Raw genomic sequence first — 21,823 nt, 5'->3', positions numbered from 1 at the left:
ATATTACTGCTGATGGCATTGGCGAGAAGTACAAAATGTAATATGGAACTGGAAAGCTTGCACAGCGCTCGGCAACTGTTATTGTTTCGTTCGTACCGATTGGAATTCTCTAATTACTTGGGGACCCACGATACCCCCGTGAGTCTGCTGACGTTTGCAAATGGGGGAGAGCATCAACGGCGGAGGTTTACGTAAACACGCCGCAATAGATAGACGTCTAAACTTTCCTCTGGAAGAAAGTTCGTTGCGACTTCGCGCACGATGGAATCACCTCTGACGTAACAAACGAATACTCTTCCCTCGAAAATGCTCGACACACCTGTGACGTGACATTCGAAGCAATAAATCCAAGCCGAAGCAAGCTGAATTCACGGAGGCTGTGTCAAGAAAATAATTCTTTGTACTAAGGTATAATTTTTAGGGGGAGATGTATAAACATTGTAATTTAATAGTAAATAGAGGAGCTTAGGTTCGTCGTCACAGAGTATTTTTAGACACCGCGTTAAAACTCATTAACAAATCGGTACGTGACTCGTTAAATACTGTCGATAAATCGGTGCGTGACTTATTTAAAAAACATTGATAAATCAATACGTGGTGTTTAAGTTACGCCGAACTCTAGAGCGTAAATATTAGAACAACCGAGCACAAAAATTGATAAGTTTGCAATTGTTTTTGAAAAATAAGATCGTATTAGTGTAGATAAAGCACGATTTTTATTTCAAGATATATCTGAGTAAATGCTTGAAAAAGTATCCACGTTCTGTTTCTCGTGAAATTATTAATATTGAAACTATATATATATTATTATATTTTATATTGTGATAAAAGTTACTTCAATTTTAAAAAATATTAAATATATATAATAACTGGATTTTTTATCTTTATGTATCTTTACAAACCAAATGAAAAAATGAGTGACTCGTGATTTCGTGAACCTAGTGTTAATAATAATTCATCTCGCAGTCGACATAATAAATGTTTAATTCTCATAAACGTCCGCGGTCTGGCGACACCCTCCGTGCCCTTTTTGAGAAAGGTCCCGAACGGCGGATATTGGAAAGGCCTCCAGGTGAGGTATCGCGAACGTTCGTACGTAATCGCGATCGATCTCGGGCCACGCAGCGCGTTCGAATCATCGGGGGCCACCTTTTGTCCGTCCACTCCGTGGCCCCTTGTCGCGCTTAACTGCACAAGTATGCGCGCAGACCTTTCTTTCATGGGAACAGTGAACAACACTGGCCGCGGCGTATGACGCAAGCGTTTGGCCCCGTGCGCGCGCGCGCGCTCGTGTGCATTTGGCGCACGAGCAGAGTTAATTATTGGTACTTGGAGCGGGTCAGCCGCGGGGTCACTCGGTGGAGAAGCAGATGCGAGGCCACGTGCAACGCCCTCTTCTTCCCGCTGCGCTCTGCTCTTGTGATCCTTCTTTCTGATTTTCAGCCTCGGCCCTCTTTCTCTTCTCAACTCTTCTCTTTCTCTTTTCATTCTCTTCTCTTGCTCCTCTTATCGCTTCTCTTTCCTTCTCTACCCTTTTCTTTGTCTTATCAAGTCTTCTCTTTCTTTTCTTATATCTTCTCTTGCTGTTCTCATCTCCTCTCTTGCTGTTCTCATCTCCTCTCTTACTCTCCTTGTCGCTTCTCTTTCTCTTCTCAACTCTTATCTTAATCATTAATGATTAATCATTAATCATCAAATCATTAAATCATTAAATCATTAAATTATCAAATCATTAATCATTAAATCATTATCATTATCATTATCTTCTCTTCCCCTTCAAAAGTCTTCAACAACTCTTCTCTTTTTCTTCTCAACTCTTCTCTTGCTCTTCTCATCTCTTCTCAACTCTTCTCTTTCCTTCAAGCTTCCCTCTCCTTCTCTCTCTTCTTTTCGCTTCCCTCGAGAACAATTCACTGCCCGCCATCATCGCCGCCGTTTCAAGCCGGTCAGGCGGTTTCGACGAAAATTTACTGTGCCGCAAATTATTCGCGGTTCATCTATCACTTAGTTAGCTCCATTGCGCCCCCGTTTGTGATACCATCAATTCTTTTCCGTGAATAGAACTGATTGGTCGCTGTCGTTCAATGTAAATGCGGCCCCGCAAAGCTGATATGTACACTGTTTCCGTGTACGTGGTCCGTAATTCTTCGTTTCCATTCCTTTAACACTAAACGTACAGGCAGTTTATGTATATCTATTCTTAAGGGGTTGATTGTGATCCCTTATGAAATAAACTTTGATTTTTAGAAAGAAATTCCTAATTTATTAGGGGATATAATTCGCAATATAATTTCTGGTTTCTAATAAAATAATCAAGGGTATGTTTTTTATTTTTTCAAGTAAAATCATCAGTTTATTACACTTTTTGTGTGATTGGATTCTCACTCATTTTGAAGCAAATTTTGAAAAGAGTCATTTGATCCTCCCTCTCTTATTCTGTATATTTATGCTATATAATTTTTACTTTATAATCAGATACATTTGTTATTCATAACTACCAGATATATTACTCTATTTATTTAAAAAAGGTTTCTCTTAAAAATATAATTATGACCGCTTCCATACAATTCGTTCTTCTAATTCATTAAAATGTCTTCTCTGATTAATCCTCGTAATTCGTTAAAATAATCATCGAATTCGATATCAGACAACAAAATGATAACACTAGACTACAAAGGATCGTTAATACCCATGCAAAAACGGAGCGTCGTGTTGGGTCCATCTGTCCGGGGCGTCAGATGTTTGGCAAAGAGCCTCGTTTTTACTATGCCGGCGAATCCACCAATAAGAAGACAGAGGAGGCGTCGAGATTGTAAACGAAGACTCGTGGACAGATGTTGAGAAAAGAGCGTGCAGTTCTCCTCTCCAGCGGAGCCATATGGTTTCCGGGATCCCATCGAGATCTACGCGCCCATCCATGCCTACCCTAATCCGAGCCTGCCGGGGATCGACACTCGAAGGACACTCGAGCACCACTCCGAGGAGTGGCAGAGGCACTCTCTGCGCTGACTCTCGACGTGGGTTGTGCGAGCTTTCCTGGAATTTCAAGGTGATCTCGTCGAACTCTGTAATCGCGGTGAAAGCACCGAGCAATAATGGCACTGTAATCGTTCTACGAGTAACATCCTTGTCGCTCGATGTGGGACTCCAATTGCGGAATGAAAATCTAACGAATGGCGGCCGAGGATCGGGTACTTTTCAGTTTAAAAGCTAATTCTGGTGATGCAACAATTAGGGCTCTGTTGTATCGACAGCATAGCTTGGAACTATAACTATATACAGCATAACTTGGAACTATGACTATGACTATAGTTATTAATTATTGAGAATCGGTAGATAATTGTTTTATGGAAATATGAGGAAGAAATCCAAGTTCTCAATTTTTAGAGTTTGCTGTACTTTTGAAATTGTTGTACTTTCATCGTGATAAGTACGCAGTGGATCTTCATCGAAAATAAAAATTGTCTGTATTTATTTCGAGGCTACTTTGGAATTTCTTTCTGTTTTAAATTATTTTAGTAGAACAGAAATAGTATTGCAATCACTTCTCTATTTTTTTGAATCGTTCTACTAATTATAATAATTATAATAATCGTTTTCTATAAATATGTAACAGTTTAATGATAGGTAAAATTGTTTAATGGAAATCTAAATTCCATTAAACCATGCCATTGTTATTCATTCATTTACACATGTAAAACCTAAACATTGTCAGATAACAAGTTCGTTTCAGAGGACAGACATTTATTAAAATATATTACAGAGAATCTTGACATCAAATTGGACGTCGCGTAAAAATGTTTTTACGCTGGTTTATACACGAATATTGGACAATCACATCGATAGTGTTTAATACTCTTGAACGAATAATTAGAATTAATGTACTCGCACGCCACCCGGTCGACTGCTGAACGATCATCGTCGAAAAGTTCCGCGAAAACAAAGGAATTTGGTCAGTAGACTGTGGATTTTATGCAACTTATTTATAGATACAATTTTACCATGTTTATACCATGTTTATACCATGACTTACCATGCCTTACGTTTATTACAATTAACTTAAACAATTTTTATTTTGTATAAACAGCTGCCGTCTAGTCGTTAGTAATTAATAGACTGTAATTTAACAATATTGTTGCACTATTGTACAGTCATTAAAATTGCAAAAATTTTGACATAGAATTGACATAGCACATTTTTTTGTTAGTATAAAGATCCGCAGTATAGTGTTCAAAGTAATTTAGTCGTTTTAATAAAAATTGTACAATTTAAGCTTATCGCAGTGACTGCATTTTTTCCCGACTTATAGAAATAACAAGAAAATTCTGTTTAAATAACTACGTTACAAAAGAAATTAATTTTTAAAGGTAATCTACTAAAAGCAAAAGAATAGCGTTATATTGAATTAAATATTTACAATAATATACTTTATTTTAAAATTGTTTAATATGTCGTGCTCTAACAGAAGTATCAGTGTACCAAGTGTGATTTTATTTAGACCTTCCGCAATTTTTATTATAACATGCACTCAATATTTGCTTCTACAAAGTAGTCTTTATAATTTTAAAACAATTTCAAAATAAAAAACTAAATCATTTTAACCAGAAAGGTAGATTTAATATTAAATCCATGAAGGTAAGGAAAATGACTTGATTTCAAAGAATTTTAGTTCATGAATTAATAAAAGTTAGATTAGGTTACTGGAATTTATAAAAATCTTCCGAGTAAATCCAACCTTCTTCTCATTATAAAACAATATTCATTAGCGACGTTCTGCACTCAATACTTCTAACATTATTAAGCCGTCGAATACACAATTCACCCCTCTGTCATAAAAGAATCCGGAAGATTTAAACAACAAAGGAACACTGGTAACACGAAGCGTGATAAATCAGAACATTAAACGACGGCATCAAGAAAACGCAGTCCTGCGATACGCGGCAAGAAACAACGCGAAGATTGACGACGATTACACGGAGGAATCGAAACCAGGAAGACGAAGACGAGTCCATAGACGACGACGACGATAATCGAAGCGGCAGCGAACGTGTTAACCCTTTGCACTCGAAGCCGTTTCAACTGTAAAATCTGAAATAATTTTCCTATCTTATAGTATTTCCACTTTATGTGACAAAGCGCATTTTATACATACGAAAATTGATTCTTGTCACTCATACCAACCGTTTTACTTTTAACCCTTTGCACTCGAAGCTATTTCAACTGCAAATCTAAAATAATTTTTCTGCTTATAGTATTTTCATTTTGTATAACATAATTCATTCTCATATAACAGTTATACTTTCAACAATATTTTTATGTCTAAGCTTTGGCGATGTCCACAAAAATGATTTTGGAACGTGTTACAACAATTTTAATGGCGCCTCGGAGTCATCACTCGAGCGCAAAGGGTTAATTATTCCGCAGCTTCCGAAAATCGCGGGGCGCGAGGTTTTCGCACGGGCATCGAAAGGGCGCGGTGTCATAACTTGCTGGCGATGGCCTCGACGGCGTGCATCACACGGACCATGATGGATCTATTCTCCTCATCCCGTTGTTTAATGTACTCGAAGATCTGCTCGATACGGCGATCGGTCCGTGACTCGCGATCCTCCCGATACGGGGCGGCCTGCGTTCTCCTCGACTTTCTCGGCCTTTCCTCATCCTCGTTACGCGGCTCGGTCAGTCGGCCTTTGTCTACGGCGGTATCGGCCGGCTGCCCGTTTCCTCCTCGTACCCTCGACGAGTCCTTGGAACGGTCCGCCTCCGACGTAACTTTCTTGATCGTGAGCTCCGTGGCACGTGGTAGCCGCGGGATCGATCCGCCGCCCGACACGCGTTTCCTACGGCCTTCATTTTTATCCAGCTGCCTAAAAACAGAACGCCTGCTTGTTACCTCTGATACAATTGCATTGGTATACTATAGTCTCTCCGTTACTAATTTCAGAAAGCAACTGCAACGATGTTGTATACGTATGATTTTCCTTATACTTGGTTAAATACAGCATTTTTATAAAATATGCAATTTAGTAAAGGATAAAAGAGAGGTCCTTTTTAAGCATTATTGTTTTTGACGACAATGTTTTATATTGTCGACGCATATATTCGTCATGAAGAAATAACCAAATTTTGCTTTACTGGCGAATATATTTGCCATGAAGAAATGACCAATTTTTGCATTACCAACGACTATACTCGGCATGCAGAAATGACAAAATTTTGAGTATACTATAGCAACATTTTACATCCTCGTCGAGTATACTCGTCACAAAGTAAAAGCAACATTCCGCGTCATTGACGAGTATACTCGATTGCACGTCCTGGCCACCCAACATAACTTTAACACTTTATGGACCAGTCATCCGATCGTAAAAATTTTCGTTTCTATTTCGATTTTATTTGTCTTATTAATCACTATTTAATATCTAAAAATGTATGTAATAATATTGAAGCTTGTAGTACAATCTAACACGTTTATCTCAATAATAGATAACAAATTAATGGTTACTATGGCAACCGATTCACAGACTACCGATCGGGGGAAAAAGTCGATTTATAGGCTACGGGTCGGTAAAGTGTTAACATAACCTCGACAAGTTCCTACAAAAGGAATTCCACCGTATCTGTAAAAGTTGGTAATTTCTGCGCGACGCGGAGACATTTGAAAGCCTCTGATATCCGAACCTGATGTTATCGAACGAAGGTATTCGCTCGATTTGAACGGAACCGTCGCCGCCAAGCGTCCTGATCCTTTGCTCAGGGTGGTGGAAGCCGGTTCCTAGGCGTTCGATTTCCGGATCGGAAATTGTTCGCGCCGCGTCCATGGAGGAAGTCGGCTCTTCCGGTGTCACGGAGACGCAGAGGAATTCGTGAGGATCGATGTACTCGTCGTGGTTCGGCGTTCCCCGGTCGTGTCCTCCCAGGAGCTCGTCGATCGCGCTGTAAAACGGCCATGAGACGTCGTCCGCCTTGTTCCTGTCTCCGTGTACCGGGTTCCTCAGTTCCTTCAACAGATCGCTGTGGCAGATGCATAGTAACAGGACGAGCCAAGCGAGTCCTGCCCGGCCGCGTCTCTTTCGCTACCTCTTTCTCTCTCTTTTCCTCTATCGCTCTTTCTCTTTCGCTCTCTGAGTCTCTCTTTCTCGTTTTCTTTCTCGCTCTTTCAGTCTTTCTCTTTCTCCTTTTCTCTTTCGCTCTCTCAGTCTCTCTCTTTCTCACTTTTCCATTCAAACCAGAGCTGGGTAATATTTATAAAAAAATATGTGAAGTAGGTACTATTTCAAATAATAGATTCTTCATAATTAAAATAAAATAGTATTTCAAATAATAAATTCTTGACAATTAAAATAAATTAGTATTTCAGATAATAGCCTCTTCACGATTAAAATAAAATAGTATTTCAGATAATAAATCCTTTACAATTAAAGTAAAATAGTATCTTAAATTTCAGCACTGAAGATATTTTATTTTGAGAATGAAAAAGATAAAATAAAATAGTTCAATTTAATAATGTAAAACATAAAATATAATATCCTACTTTGAAAAGATGAAATGTCTGTTTTCAATTTAAAGTACTATTTTAGTCAGCTCCACTTCAATCTCTCTCTCTCTCTCTCTCTCTCTCTTACTCTCAGTACACGCGCACGGCATCCGTTGCAAAGCCCGACGCGTTCCTCGCGTGCCTCGCGTTTCTGATTTTCTTTCGGCCGCGGGGATCCACGTGGATATCTCGGACACACCGATACGTTACACGACCAGGAAACTCGTGCGCGGCTACAATTTATTAACACTGCAACCACCGAGCGATCGAACCCCGCTCGACGCGTTTCGCAGTTCTTATCGGACGTTGCGGGAAATTGGTGGTACGGCACGATCGGATTCCCCGCGATTTTTCCTTTATTTACGATAGAACGTTGTCTTTGTTGACTTCTTTAGACTCGAGAGCAAAAATGTTAATTGCGTCGAGACTAGGCTGATACAAATGTTCAATGAGAGCCGGGGTGGATATTTTTGTTAGAAAGAAGTTTGACGAATAGCAGAATTATTGTGAATTATTTTTCATTTGCGAAGTAGAAAATGTTATCTAAAATGTAATATAGGATTTTTAGAAATTCAATTTAAATGGTAATTTTAATGATTTTGTAATGTTACGGAAATATTTCCGAAAGAAATGGTTGTTTAAAAAGCCTAATAGAAATGACTGCTAAAAATTACTAATAAAAATGACTACTAAATAAAAACTAAAATGACTGCAAAATAAATACTAAAATTGATTGCTAAAAATAACTACTAAATTTACTTCTAAAAATAACAACTAAAAATAACTGCTAAAAATAATAACTAGAAATTGCGGCTAAAAATAACAATTAGAAATGATTGCTTAAAACAACCACTAAATATGACATGGATACAAGCGTTTGTTTAGAGAGGTGTAAAAGCACGGCCCGAAGTAGCATTGTAGAAACTCTGAGAACCAGCTGAAAGGAACCTAATTTCCCACAAGAAAGTGGAAGACTAACTTCTCTCTCCCCCACAGGGAGTATATCTCCACCCTCGGCGAGGCTTATCTACACTCGCGCACAGGGGGAGAGCGCGTTTATTATACTTGACGCAGAAGGGAACACAAACTGGAAACGGTAAAGCAAACTAACGCGCGCTGGCAGATAATCGGGCAATCGCGAGGTAATAAAAGGCATCTGGTTCGCCTCACTTTGTACTGCTGCAACAGGTTTGACCATTTCTTCTTCAACACCGTGTAGTGCACGTTAGCCATTATGGTGGGAAACTCGTGCCGCATCTCACGCAGGATGTACCTATGGAAAGAAAGAAAGAATGCTAACTAACGAGGAAGAAAATTTATACAGATTATAATTATCATCTCGTTTGTAAATCGTCCGGCATTTTTCACATTGGTAAATGAGAAATAAAAAGGAGTTGGTCTGTTTAATATTTTATACTGATTCGCAAAAGTGTTAGGACACTTGCAAAGAATTAAATAAAGTTAGAAAATTAACAAGAAATTGTTTTGTTAAATTGATTTCGTAGCTAATTATATTGAACTTTAATAAGCACTAGATATAATGAGGTCAATACTTTAAAAACGGTATTCATTTTTCAATCAGTTTTTAGTCTAAATGATCTGAATTTTTGTTAAATATTACAGGGAGGTAGGTTAGTATACAATGACTTTTTCTTTCAATTTTCTTAATACTTAAAAAGAGGAATTCAACATCTCTCTTTTCGTCAATTATTTTATCTGAGCCTGCGACGCAAATTTCAAAAATACGATCCACGTACCTCGATAATTTATATCAATGTTAAAAACAAAATTATAGAATTTTGTTTGTCATTCCAAATAATAACAAAATCAAAAGTCTAGTTATATTACTTTCTTTATCATTTAAAAAATGATATTCGAGTCAATTTTATAAAATTAAAAAGTATTCGAATACTTCCATTATTCACTATACCTCTGAGTTATTATTGTCTAAGCAGAAGAAAACAGAAACAGTCAACAAGGTCACTCGAACGATTGTTGACGAGGTTCAACGCGGATCTATGTTATTCGACCTTTGGGACGTTCGTGGCGCGACGAAAAAGCGCGGGAGCGCCGTAAAGCACGAAATCGTTTTCGCAGTTCGACGGATAGCACCGGTCGAATTCGCTTTGTTGGACGATCGCTGTGAAAGTGGTCGCGCGTGCTTCTTCGCGTTACTGCGTTCCGAGAAACCAAACACCGAGGACCACTGTTCGATCGGGCAGAATTAAATCGGCTCATTGTTTTGCTTTTATCTCCGCGAGCTCTTCGCGCAACGAATCTCGACCGAAAACGAATTAACCCCTTGCACTATGATTCCTTTCACGTTGTGTTAATCAGCATTTAATACTTATTATACTATATTAACCCTTTGCAATCGAAGCTATTTTGATTAAAATTTAATCATATTTTTTGATCTTCGGTATTTCTACTTTATATAACTTATTGCGATTTGTGCATATGAAATAGAATTTTTTATCAAGTACAATACTTGTTATTTTCATAATCCCTAAATATAAACGAGTCTGATACTATTAAAATTATTTTGAGAAATAATAAGCAATTTTTAGTGGCACTTCAGAGTCGCCACTCGAGTGCAAAGGGTTAAACTATATTAATTATACTTATTATACTATAGGACTAGACAATTCCTATTTCTTGTATTGTCTTCATTTACCTTCGTTCCTATACTTTAATAACAGAAGAATTTATTTTTACTTCGATTTGAAATAAATTAATATTATTCATATTTAGTAGATCACTCATGAAATCTTTATCACGAGTCTGACTCGTCATTATAGTGCAAGGGGTTAAGGACGATGAGTCACCGATGCAGCTCTAACAGAATTTCCGTTTCCGTTCGCGCGATTCGTCGTTTCGGGGAACCATCGCAGGAGTCGATGCGGAAGAAGAGGTGGAATAACGTGGATCGAATTGGTCGCGACGGAATTAGGGATTTCCTCGAGTTCGTGAAACCCGAGCGTTTACGAATGTTTCTCGACGCGCGGTGACCTTGGCTTGAATAACTGTAACCTTGAAATTTGCACAGTTTAAAATGAACGTTTCACTGTCGACCTCGTGGCCTCCTCGATATTTTTGCACGATAAACAAGATAAACCATTATTTGATTCTATGAAACATTTGCACCGATTACATGCATTTTTATCTTTAATTTATTTTTCATTTCTATGTGTTCATAAATTGATAAATTAAAAGAAATCTGGAAATTCATTAAATAAAGGACACTCGTTCGTGTTCCATTTATACGTCTGAAAATTAATTAAATAAAAGGCATTCGTTCGTGTTTCATTTATACGTATAAAAATTAATTAAACAAAAGACACTCTTGTCTCGTTATAAATTCATTAAAAAAAAAGGACTTCTTTCGATTGTACCAAAAATATTAACAAAGTAAAGAAATCTTTCTTACGTTTCATTTAAACATCGATAAAATAATTAAATAAAATTAAAACTGTTCCAAAAAAAATAATCAAATAATACCATTTATATTTTATTTATATGTTTATAAATGGATGAAACAAGGCAAAATTTATGCCTGATTTCAAACAAGAATTTCATATTAAATTACAGTGTTGTTCCACGTGGATAATATTCCGGTTCATTTCAAATATCTATCCTGATATTTTGACATGCATGTAGGCGTTGAACGCGTTTAATAATTTCGCCCCGCGGGTACGCCACATTGTATGCAAAAGATGCTGGTATTATTAGTCGTTACCGCGATAAGTGCGATATGTTTGCACATATTTCGGGACAAGTAATATGCCTGTAATTTATTGCCGTGAACGAGTCTCGCTACGAAGGAGCAAGCTATTTATGAATTCTCGTTTCCGGATACGAAATATAAACGAACCGCGAACGTATTAATGGTACAATCGCTTTTGAGAATTCGATACCGATGTTATATCGCGCGGACAAAATTGGTACAACCGAAAATAAATAAACCCAGCTGTGAATGATGCCTCTTGTAACGTCTACAGAATTGTCTGTTGAAAGCATCTGTTAAATTGTCTATTGTAAATTGTAGTTCTTAATTTAATTATTGTAAGTAGATGTTATATTAGCAGCTGTTAAATTAAGTGTTATAAGCACTTGTTAAATTAAGTATTATAAGCAGCTATTAAATTAAATATTATAAACAGCTGTTACCTTAAATACTATAAGGAGCTGTTAAATTAGTTATTATAAGCCGCTATTAAATTAAATATCATAAACAGCTGTTCAATTGACTATCACAGCAAGTATTGGTTACGTTTGTTGGAAAAGACAATGATGCACAAAAAAATCTATGTACTTTTGCAAAATATATAACATGAAAATTTCCGATTAATTAATTTATATCGCGTTGTAAAACTAACAAGACCGTATTAATTCAACTCGTGCAGAATTTTTGATGCAACACCTTTCAAATATATAAATAAATATAATCGTGGAACAGAAAACATAATCGCTTGTTTATTATGATAGAAAAAAATCCAAAGAAATCATTAGTTAATTCAGAGAGATAAATACTATAATAAACAAAGTAATTTGTTCAAGGTTACATTATTTGAGTTCTCAAGATCGTCGAAGTTTTTGTAAACAGAACAATATCTTTTTATTATCGCTATGTAATATCATTAGATCAAATCCTACGACCTGTAATATTATGACCTTCACCTGACCTTAAGTACGACGAATTCATAATGAATTAATTTTCGATTATACTCGAAGCATTTTAGCAAACGAATGACGTAAAATCGTATCGAAAAATCGCTCAGATCTCGGATGAGATGAAGTTCACGCGATCCGAAAAATTCGCGACGATCCGAAGCGGAACAATTAAGCCGGTTACGAGCGTGCCAAACGCCATTTTTCTTCCGATTTCCGTGCGGGCCTGTTAATAATAGTGATCCACGTTTCTCGCGCCTCGATATCCCCCCGATGTTGCACGCTATTTTAGTCGTCGCGGATCCCATTGGCAATAGTCTCCTTTTCGGTTTCACGGGCCGTTGCAATGTTGCAGTCGCGCGCGCGCGCACCCGCAGCCCGAGGCGATCGTTCGGGTTTCTTGCGGCTGTTAAATCCCAATAAGGAAGTAAAACGTGACGGGACACGATGCGAGCCTGTGATTGCGTTTCAACCGTCTGAAAAACGTTTAATCGGGGGGATCTATACGGACAGAAATACCATGGGGAAACATTTTCCTTGCGGTTTTTCTACGGAGCCCCGGCGGCAGCGCGAGGTTGCTACGCCGACAGGATGATTCATCGATCGGAAATCAATCGGATGATAACTTGTCCTTCTTTTGTACCGGCGAGCTATTACCTCGATCGTTCTCTGTAGTCGGATATGAACACCGAACGATTCTTCTCAATTAAGGATACGCCTTAATATTTTCTTTAAGTGTTGCAACCCTTGCAGGTCCATTTTCTTTAGAATCGTAACGATTAGAACTTTTTTAATTACAATAATTTCTTGGAAGAGAAATTAAGTTTATATTTACTGTACATATATGATTACTTTAATGTTTCAATTTTGGTAAAAAGGCAATAACAAAATGCCAAAATAATAGCTTATTATATTACAAATCTTTACCATGAGACCGACTGTAAGGATAGTTTGCAGGGATCGACTACGTTAAGGGTGGATATTTTAAACACAGCTCAGATATAGATTTTATTTTTATAAAACAGAATATTCTACTCTTGGTCTGTTCACTTCAATATTGAAAAATGCATCTACTAAAAGTCAAACTCCCAGATTTGTACTACGTATATTATTAACGTATATTATTAAATATGTTATATGATTAATAGAGTATCAGATGTTTACCCTTAAAAGCGTTCGAATTTATTTAGAATATAGAAAAAGAATGTCACAGAAGTTTTTTCCATTTAGAAAGTACTGAATTAGAAAGATTGAGAGTTAAGTAACAAGTCGTTGGAATTGTTCTTTCGAAAAAGGATTCGCGTGACTCACAGTACTACCATACCTAAGGAGATATTATATGACTCATTGTGTTGTTTATTAACTGCATGACTAATTTCTTGTTCGATTATTTCTGTTTTAATCTTAGATGATGGAGAAAATAGTCTCGGGTGTTAAACGTGTCGAAAAATATTTGTTCTTGTGGCGGGAAGTAGAAAGCAAACACTTTTGCTTCAAATATGGCTACCTTATATTAGCTCATAAAAAGATAAAAATATATTCAGATCGATGGTGATTTTATAATTTGAATGTCTTGTAATTTACGTATTATAAATTATATTTAGGTATATTAATATTATGTTTAATATATGAACATTGATATCATGGTAACATCATATTTAGCGTATTAATATTAATATCATAACAATATTATATTCATAATATTAATATTGTGATGATACTAATTTATTGAACAAGTTCTCCTGAAACGTATCTCCGCAATCTCAGTAAATAATTATAAACTAAAAAGTTACGTATCTCCGCAATCTCACTAAAAAAATTATAAACTGAAAAGTTACGTATCTCCGCAATCTCAGTAAATAATTATAAACTACAAAATTAACCTTAACGCGTGACATGAAACATTTCTGCTCTCAGCGAAACAAACGGTCCTTATTAACAGTACAGCTCGAAAAAATAGTGAACTTATAGTTGCTTATTAAAATCGGAACTTTTTAATTGGCTCGCATAAAAAAGACGGCCGTAATCACGTGGCTACTGGTAATGGACTCGCGGTTCGTTCCGCGGAGTTCTCTCAGCGGTCGCCGCGATAAAAAGACGATAATGCCGGGCATAAATCAGGAAGGAATCAATCTCCGTTGAAGAAACAGTGTTTTCCGTTGGGAGCGCGTTTGAGATTCCTGACGGCGGGTTGGTTCGCTCTTAACCTCGAGTTTACCGGCCCCGTAAAAATTCGGGTAGGTAGCGCACACACAGGTTTTCGATGCTCTCCCGCGCGCGCGCGCGTGTATACTTACTTCCAGCCTGCCTGGGCGGAATATTTGCGGCCGGTGAAGATCTCTCCATTTTCCTTTCTGAGCTGAATGAACCGGCAGGTGAGATTCTCGGTCCCTGTGAACATCGGCGAAAAAGACGAAAGAAAGAGAGAAAGAAGAGAGGAGAAAGAGAGTGGTCGAGGGGAGCGTAGCGGGGGGGGGGGGGGGGGGGCTGCGTGACTCGGGATTATTATCACGTGTACCCGCGGTTACGATTCCTCTATTAGACGGTTATTACGTCGCCGACGGAATGTCGCCGTCTCCGCGGGAGAGCGCGGCACTCGGACGACAAAAAGTCCATTTCGTACGTTTTCGATTTTTACGTGACGTTTCCTTTTATGTGACCGATTATGTTTTTACGCGCGGAGATTCTTTTCTACCGACGCGGTCTAGAAACATAACCGAGGCGATCCGGAAAACTGAAAAAGTTACTCGACTATTATTTTCTTCGTTTATATCGTACTCAGCGCTGTCTCAAATTTTCAGTTCTGTTGAATTTGCGATCGTTTTTAATTTACGCTTGTTACGTATTAAATAAGTTTATTAAATAAAGCAGAAACGGTTCAAGTCGATGTAAAAAAAGTCGAAAGTAGAGGGGTAAAAAAAAGTAGGAAAGGTCTAGAAAAATCCAAAATGTTCAAAGAGAAAAAGACAATCAAAGTAGTCGAAAGATATTGAAACCATTAGTTAGAACGAAGGATGAATAAAAAGTTCTATAAAACGCAACACCACGAGTGATTGTTGCAACTCTATTCATTTAAGACACTTTCAAGCTTCGATTGAGAACAATGGCCACTTTTTGGCGAGACGGCACACCGCTGTGCGACGGAGAACGTCCGTTGTCGACGAGAAGAGATAGCGGGAGGAATAGCAATTCGAACGCGTGCAATTTAATACCGCGGGAACACGTGGACCGGAGGGACGTAACGTGCATTCCATTGCACGTTTCTTTGAACTGCTGGTGTGCATCGACACGAATACAGCGCAGAACAAAATGACAGCACGTCGCGCGCATAATCGTTCTGTCGCAGACCGGCGATAGCCAATCAGTGCGAGTCGAATTTTCATCGCTGGAACTTCCAGCTGATAAAGCGGTGTATATATTATCCGTCTGTTGTATCTGGAGTAAACAAACTACACTTTTCTCTGCGCGCTTGTATTTTTATAGAACTAGAATTGAAAATTAAATTGCCGCTTATGGGTCAATACTAATCTTGATCTTAAAAAGTCGCTTTTAAAAATTGATTTGGTTTTGTCGAGGTTTTTCTAAATTGGTATGCAATTTGGGAAGTCAATGATTTTAATTTTTGTTTTAGAAAATGTTACTCGAGACGCGAGGATTTTTACTTAATTTTTATGAAAAGTTACCTTTAAGTTAGTCTCAGTTATGTTGTTGGTTACTATATATAAAATGCGCTGCGTGGATTTAAGAAACGTCAATACGGTTAAAAACATCGTTGAACAAAATTTTGCTAAAGAATGTTGAAGGTGGTCTTTTAAATTTATAATAGACCTTTATATTTATTAAGCTCGCCATCGTTTGACACCAGAGAATTGAATTTCTTTCAGAATCGAATTCGTTTTGAAATTAAATTTCTTAAAAAATCTAATTTGTATCAACATTTAATTCATATTAAAATCGAGCTAGTTTAATAAAGACAAGTTGATTAGTACCTCAACCAATAGAGCCGATAATGACATAACTAGTTAATGCAACTACCGGAGTATCTACGAAACAGTTTCTGTGCAGACTCTGCGTCGTTTCGAACATAATCATACCGTACGAAATTATTAATAGAGTTCCCTGATACACCGTTAATCTCCTCTATATTTACTTATCACGCATGGCTATATGCGGTTTGTCTGTGCAAACCGAGCTACTTATTTACGCTCCTTCTTATAACTTCATTCCAGCTTGTTTAACGTGCCTTTTACACCGCGATTATTTCCACGATAAGATACAGATCCTATACGGTTCACAATGCACGCAAAAATCAAACGGTGCTGCGTTATTTTGTCCCGTGCTGTGCGCTCGATTTCCAACATTGTTTACTTGCTCGCTGGGAAGGTTAAAAGGAGAGCCCGAGAGTCTCCGCAGGATGTAATATTCGCCAAATGCCGCGTCCGAGTTGTTTACCACCCGACGAACCACACTCTGAAACTCCACATTTTTAGTTAACGAAGTGAACTTTATTGGTAATGCGCCGATTATGTAACGCGTTCGCCGCGGTAAACTTTGGAGCTCGTTAATTATGCGGAACTTTTAAATCAGTTCGGATGAAAAATTGAAGCGTGACGATCTCGCGTGCTTCAGCTGCTCGATAAAGCTTCGAAAACAACGCGTCGTAATTCTCGACTTTATGGACTGAAAACGAAAAATATTTTTCACGATGCACTTCCTTTTGTTCATTAATTTCTACGAGAACGATTATCGTGAATTATAATCGAGTTCTTACGTAAAAAGAAAATCGATGCTCGTGCAACATAAAATAGTATTTCGATCTCCCGATGCTCCGGCATTCCGGCAGCAAGGAATTCCTAGATTTCTACAATGCTATCCGCGAGAGAAAGTCGCTGGACGTAACAGGCAGATGTCTCTACATGGACTTTCGTTCCGATGGACGGCGTGCTGTGCATTTAATAGCGGCTCGAGAAACGGACAATATGTACTACCGTACAACTACATTCATATTCCCCGTGTGCGGACGCGCACTGTCATTAAACATTAATTGCGGGAACGTTCGAAAGACAACATTAACCGGGACCGAAAATCTCGCCGAGAAAATTACAGCAATAAGATCCGGGTGAATGCGAAGGGACTTCACCGTGACGGTCGACGGCAATCGTGATAAATGCTATTTTTTACGATAGATACGCCACTGAATGATGCCCGGCGAAGTTCTACAGGCGTGTTGTAAACCACCGTTGCTAATAACAGTACGCGGTTAATTCGATGCCTAAATATGTGTTTAAACGTAAATCATAGTCATCGGATAGTGCTGACTCGGCTGGAATTCAACCGGGAGCATACGGTGGCGTTTGAAAGAACTGAAAAATGCGAGTATTCCTGACCATATGAGTATTATTTCCAACAACGAAGATTGAGCGAAAATAGAAAAAAAAATGATGATAAACTACTGAAAAACCCATTATTTTTAGCGTGAATATGTGCGCAAGTTCTTATTTAAAGATTTGACTAGGAAGTCGAATTTTGAAAAAATTGAGAATTGTGTTGCGCGATATATAAATGCATGAGAGACGCACAGGTTCAACAGGAACGGTCAAATCTATTGACCAATGTAATAGACGAGCCTTTCAAAACTTGGCTAACACGTGAAGTAAACGAAGAAGTCGCAGATGAGGATAACGTCAAACGATTTTCACATCGTTGCAAGCTTCGAATCGTTTGACTTCGAGTTCAGGTGCAAAGTCCTGTTCCGCGTTCTTGCTACGTATTCGTTGTTCGATGGCCGGGACCTGGTTCCTGGATCACGATGCCCATGACAGGCCGAGCGAGAAGAAAGATAGCAAAGTTCAAGCCGCCGGCAGAAGACAAGCATATTACGGCCGCTACGACGCAAGGGGACACGGCCTGCGACTCGCACTTGCGTATCACGGGTGGTGTTCTACGTAGCAAAATGGTTAACCGTGACTGACGTATGTACGCACGCGGGACGATTAAAATGGGACCGAACACGGGTCACGTTGGAGGTGCCGAATTCGCGCGAACCCGCGGTTCACAGACACTGTTCGAAAACGGTCGTTTTCGGTGGAACGACCACGGCCGAAGGGCGCGACAGAAAAATCGGTGGCGGCACACGTGTCCCTGCGGAGAGTCACCAAGCGTTTGATCGCACAAGCCAGAACTCACATCGAAATTTGGTCTGCTGTGAAGTCTGCGTCATGCTGACCATTACCGGGGACACGAACGCTCGTGTGAAAACTTCTCATAGTCGAGATTCTGATGCGTACTAAAATGTAGACCTGGTTTCAGTCTTCAGCGAAGAGCTAGAGGGGAGTATACGTGGAACGGCAGTCGGCAGCTGCCGCCGTGGTGGAAGCTGCAAACATAGATCTCTGGTGGGGACGCGACGCGCTTAGACGGTCTACACCGCGACCAGTTTGCTCGCGAATCGGACACGTAACTAGTCGCTGTTTAAAGTCGGGTCGTAAAACAATTTTATGGAAGCGGAGACTCTCTTTTGGCATTCCCGATGCCCGTGTCTTTCAGTTCGGCCACTTTGGAACGTCGTTACGAGCCGATGCTACCTTTCCCGGGATGGTGATAACATCTCCATTACTTTTCTGTAGATACCCGACTGTAAGCGGCCGGGAGGGACTGTACGCGATCAGGCGAAAGCGCGGCGATATTTGAAACACGATATTCTAGAATACTATGTTTAACCAGTTAGCTGTCGCAATCACTTTCTGCAAGTTACTGTAATTACATCCAATTCTATTTGTACGTGGTTTTCGTTTAACACGATCTAGAAAAAATAAGTACAATTTCCTTCTCAAGGACAATTATTTCGTTTAACCGTATTTTATTTTTGATACTTTTCACAATTTTTAAGGTTGTGGAATCAATCCCCTATTTTTCTATGTATGTACAGGATATTTTCTAGAATTCTATCGTGTAAAAACAGAATTGGGTGTATACTACATATGTTCAAGTTTCTTCGTATTATTTAATCAAGAATGTCTATATATGTATTACAGTAAAGGCAAGTTTTTGTGTTATTATTCTAAACCAGCTAACTGGTTATGACTTCATGTATCTTATATTCCGTTCAGAAAGTTTCTCTAGTTGTATTGTAATTCTGTACGAACATCACATTTATGGTATACAATTTCCCCGCGCATGCGCCTTGGGTAGCGACTCTCGCAGTTACGTTCATGAAGCACTACTACCGCGCGCCTGCGCAGTGGAAATTGGTGCTTGAAAAATCGCCGCAGGAGTTCCCTGTGACTGTATGGCGAGCAAGGAGGGAAAACAAACCGCGTCGCCATCTCCCATTAGAACCAGACAACAGCTCTTTTTCTCCCTGCTCGGCCAGCCGTTCCTCGCTTCCAACCGATTCACTGTCTTATCGACCGTATGAGAGAGATCGTTACCGAGGTTGTAGATCCATCGATCGATCGTCCGCAGGAATACATACGCGCGCGCAGTAAAATTCAGAACCGGCGTGTCCAATGGATTCCATAGGCGCAGGGTTTCGGGTTTCTTACGAAGATTTTGAGGATTGAAGGTGAAACGAAACGGACCCGGAGAAAAGAAGGGTCGCTGGGACAATGAAATGGTAGATCATACCGAGGGGAGTGGTGATCGGCAAAATACAAAGACGTCTGTGATCCATGAGCACAATAATCCATTTCTAGTAAAGCCACCATACGCGTTCGAATGAATACAGGGACCTGTGTTCGAGTACAAAAATGTTTCCACGATAGAACAATTCCTTCTGTGACGTTGAATGTTATTTACTTAAACGGAGATTGCAAAAATTTAATTCGTGTATATCTTGCGAAAGAGAATAAGAAGAAAGGAAACTAGTAGCTCTACTACGCAGCGATAAATCCTTTGTTTCGTCCTTCCGTTACTTCAATTTGGCGCCGTTATTAGCATTTCGGGCATAAATCGAGTACACAGTATGCATCTCTTATAATAGACCGTTAGAATATCATGGAGCAATACGACGCATCGAGTGTACAGTGTTGCCAAGATCGAAGTCGAAGGGAATTTCCATAAATACAATTAACTTCTAGCCTTGGCCATCTGCCTCTTTGGCAACACCATTCAGCCAGTATACGTACATCGATCTTGGCGAAAACTATTATTTCTGCTAGATGGCACGCTGATGCCGTTTCTTAACGCGGCGAACAATGTTGTTAAGGTTTTTCATGTTTCAATGTTAATGATATATTTATGGCGGACTCGTTGTCTGCATACTAGGTCCCCCTCTTCGAGTTCTTGCAAGTAGACGCAATAAACGCGTGCACTTCCGATCCGCGTCGTATTTCAACTGCCTAAGCATTCTTTGTGTGTCAATATTTTGCTTACGATCGATTTCCTCGTGGCGCGTGCAGTGCATATTTCTTGTTCTACTTAATTAGCCTATCCGATAACGGGACACTTGCAAATCTACATTCTTTCAAAATAACAATTACCAATTCGATCTTTTTCATCTGAACGTACGAGGCAATTCGTGGACTTTATAAATCGCACAGGCGCAGGTTCATCGAAACCGTTTGACGGAAGATTGACGTGTTTAGTCTCACGAAAATATCCAAAAATACAGTATCTAAGTTCGATTACATTCGTCCACGTATGTTTACACGCGTCATTCGAACTCGTCGAAATGCTAAAAAGGAAAAAGGACTGAATTAATAGAGTGAATGTAAATTATATGAACAACACAGTGGTTGAGTAAACAGTGCCACGTTAGTAAATAATACTCATGTTAGTAAACAATACTCGTGTTTTAGTAAATAATGCTCATTTTAGTAAACAATACTCATGCTAGTAAACAATAAAACTCCTTGCCTCCTGCAACAAGGAAAATGCGACCTACACCACAATGATTCCAAACGACTGGTACGATACGAATAATTTCCTGCAAGGTAGATCGAAAGCGACGGAAGCTCGATTTTAAATTCCGGGAAGAGCGCAGCTGCAAATTTCAGCCTCCCACAGTTCGAAAAGTTTCCACGAATTTTCCATGTTTCCAGCCTCCAAAGGGCCGGAAACCTGAGCACACAATCTCATCAGAAAAACTTGAAAGTCCAGCTGCCCAATATTTCCTTCGTTCAACAATGGGCCCAGGTCAGAGGCTCGTGATTTACCAAGTCGTTCAGGAGCATGAATTCTTGCAATCGTGACGAGCGTTCGAGGTGGCGCCGCCGCGCGGCCGTTCCGCTGAACCATCGCGACGCGATATCCCTATCCTCGTTTCTCCGGATCACGAACAATCGTGTCCTCTCTACGTCCTCTCTTTCTCGTTTGTTCCGTTGCACCGAGCCGGTCGCGCTCTCCTCTCTTTCGTTCTCCTTTCTGTCCTCCTCTAACCGGGCATCTTTGTCCGTCGGTAACCGGCACTCGGGCGTCTCGCTCTATCGCGTTGCTTTCCCGCGCAACCGTCCGCTATTTTTCTCTGTCGGACTTTCTCTCTCGTTCGCAGCTTGCAGCACCCTCTGTTCCATTCTCTCCGCGGCTGGCGCGTCTCTGTCCGCTCTCTGGACGCCGCACACAACCTCGGCGTCCATGGCGTGCTCTCTCTTTCTCTATCGCTGTCGGTCTCTCGTCCGT

The 21,823-nt window shown here is 39.4% G+C and overlaps 2 protein-coding genes across 8 annotated transcripts in view; one reads left to right on the top strand and one right to left on the bottom strand.

Annotated features, from left to right (window-relative positions):
* LOC144472778 (rho guanine nucleotide exchange factor 10) overlaps positions 1–21,823 on the top strand; it is a 98,407-nt gene that overhangs the window by 20,166 nt on the left and 56,418 nt on the right. Inside the window, exon 1 of one of the 3 annotated variants that reach the window (XM_078186117.1) lies at positions 18,446–18,802. The exons of the other annotated variants lie outside the window; for them this stretch is intronic. Within the exon in view, the coding sequence (XP_078042243.1) occupies positions 18,703–18,802 (100 nt within the window). The 5' untranslated portion in view covers positions 18,446–18,702. Of the gene's footprint in view, positions 1–18,445; positions 18,803–21,823 lie in introns of those variants that run through there. 3 annotated transcript variants of the gene reach the window in all.
* LOC144472779 (uncharacterized) lies at positions 3,735–20,891 on the bottom strand. 5 transcript variants are annotated; one of them, XR_013494466.1, is made up of 6 exons: positions 16,977–18,385; positions 14,503–14,596; positions 8,708–8,810; positions 6,682–7,001; positions 5,182–5,867; positions 3,735–5,088 (listed from the first exon to the last, which is right to left on the bottom strand). XR_013494466.1 is itself a non-coding variant. In XM_078186121.1 (6 exons), the coding sequence occupies exons 2-6, from the start codon at positions 18,432–18,434 to the stop codon at positions 5,480–5,482; spliced, it is 948 nt and encodes a 315-aa protein (XP_078042247.1). In that variant the 5' UTR covers positions 18,435–18,491; positions 19,832–20,891; the 3' UTR covers positions 3,735–5,479. The 5 variants fall into 5 exon arrangements, 4 of the variants coding, with proteins under 4 accessions (XP_078042247.1, XP_078042248.1, XP_078042249.1 ...); XM_078186121.1 differs by lacking the exon at positions 16,977–18,385 and adding exons at positions 18,392–18,491; positions 19,832–20,891 and having other exon boundaries at positions 3,735–5,867; XM_078186122.1 differs by having other exon boundaries at positions 3,735–5,867; positions 15,889–18,385.

This window comes from Augochlora pura, chromosome 7 (genome assembly GCF_028453695.1).
Source record: "Augochlora pura isolate Apur16 chromosome 7, APUR_v2.2.1, whole genome shotgun sequence".
NCBI classification, from domain to species: domain Eukaryota; kingdom Metazoa; phylum Arthropoda; class Insecta; order Hymenoptera; family Halictidae; genus Augochlora; species Augochlora pura.
This window is presented reverse-complemented; position numbering and strand designations above follow the sequence as displayed.

What these genes read in the sequence shown, in the direction of transcription:
- LOC144472779 (XM_078186120.1), bottom strand. Translation starts at nt 17,040, where the DNA reads ATGCCGGAGCATCGGGAGATCGAAATACTATTTTATGTTGCACGAGCA. An exon ending in TCCGCCCAGGCAGGCTGGAA is followed by an intron (nt 8,811 to 14,502) that starts GTAAGTATACAC and finishes TTCTTTCCATAG; the next exon opens with GTACATCCTGCGTGAGATGC. An exon ending in CCTTCGTTCGATAACATCAG is followed by an intron (nt 5,868 to 6,681) that starts GTTCGGATATCA and finishes TTCTGTTTTTAG; the next exon opens with GCAGCTGGATAAAAATGAAG.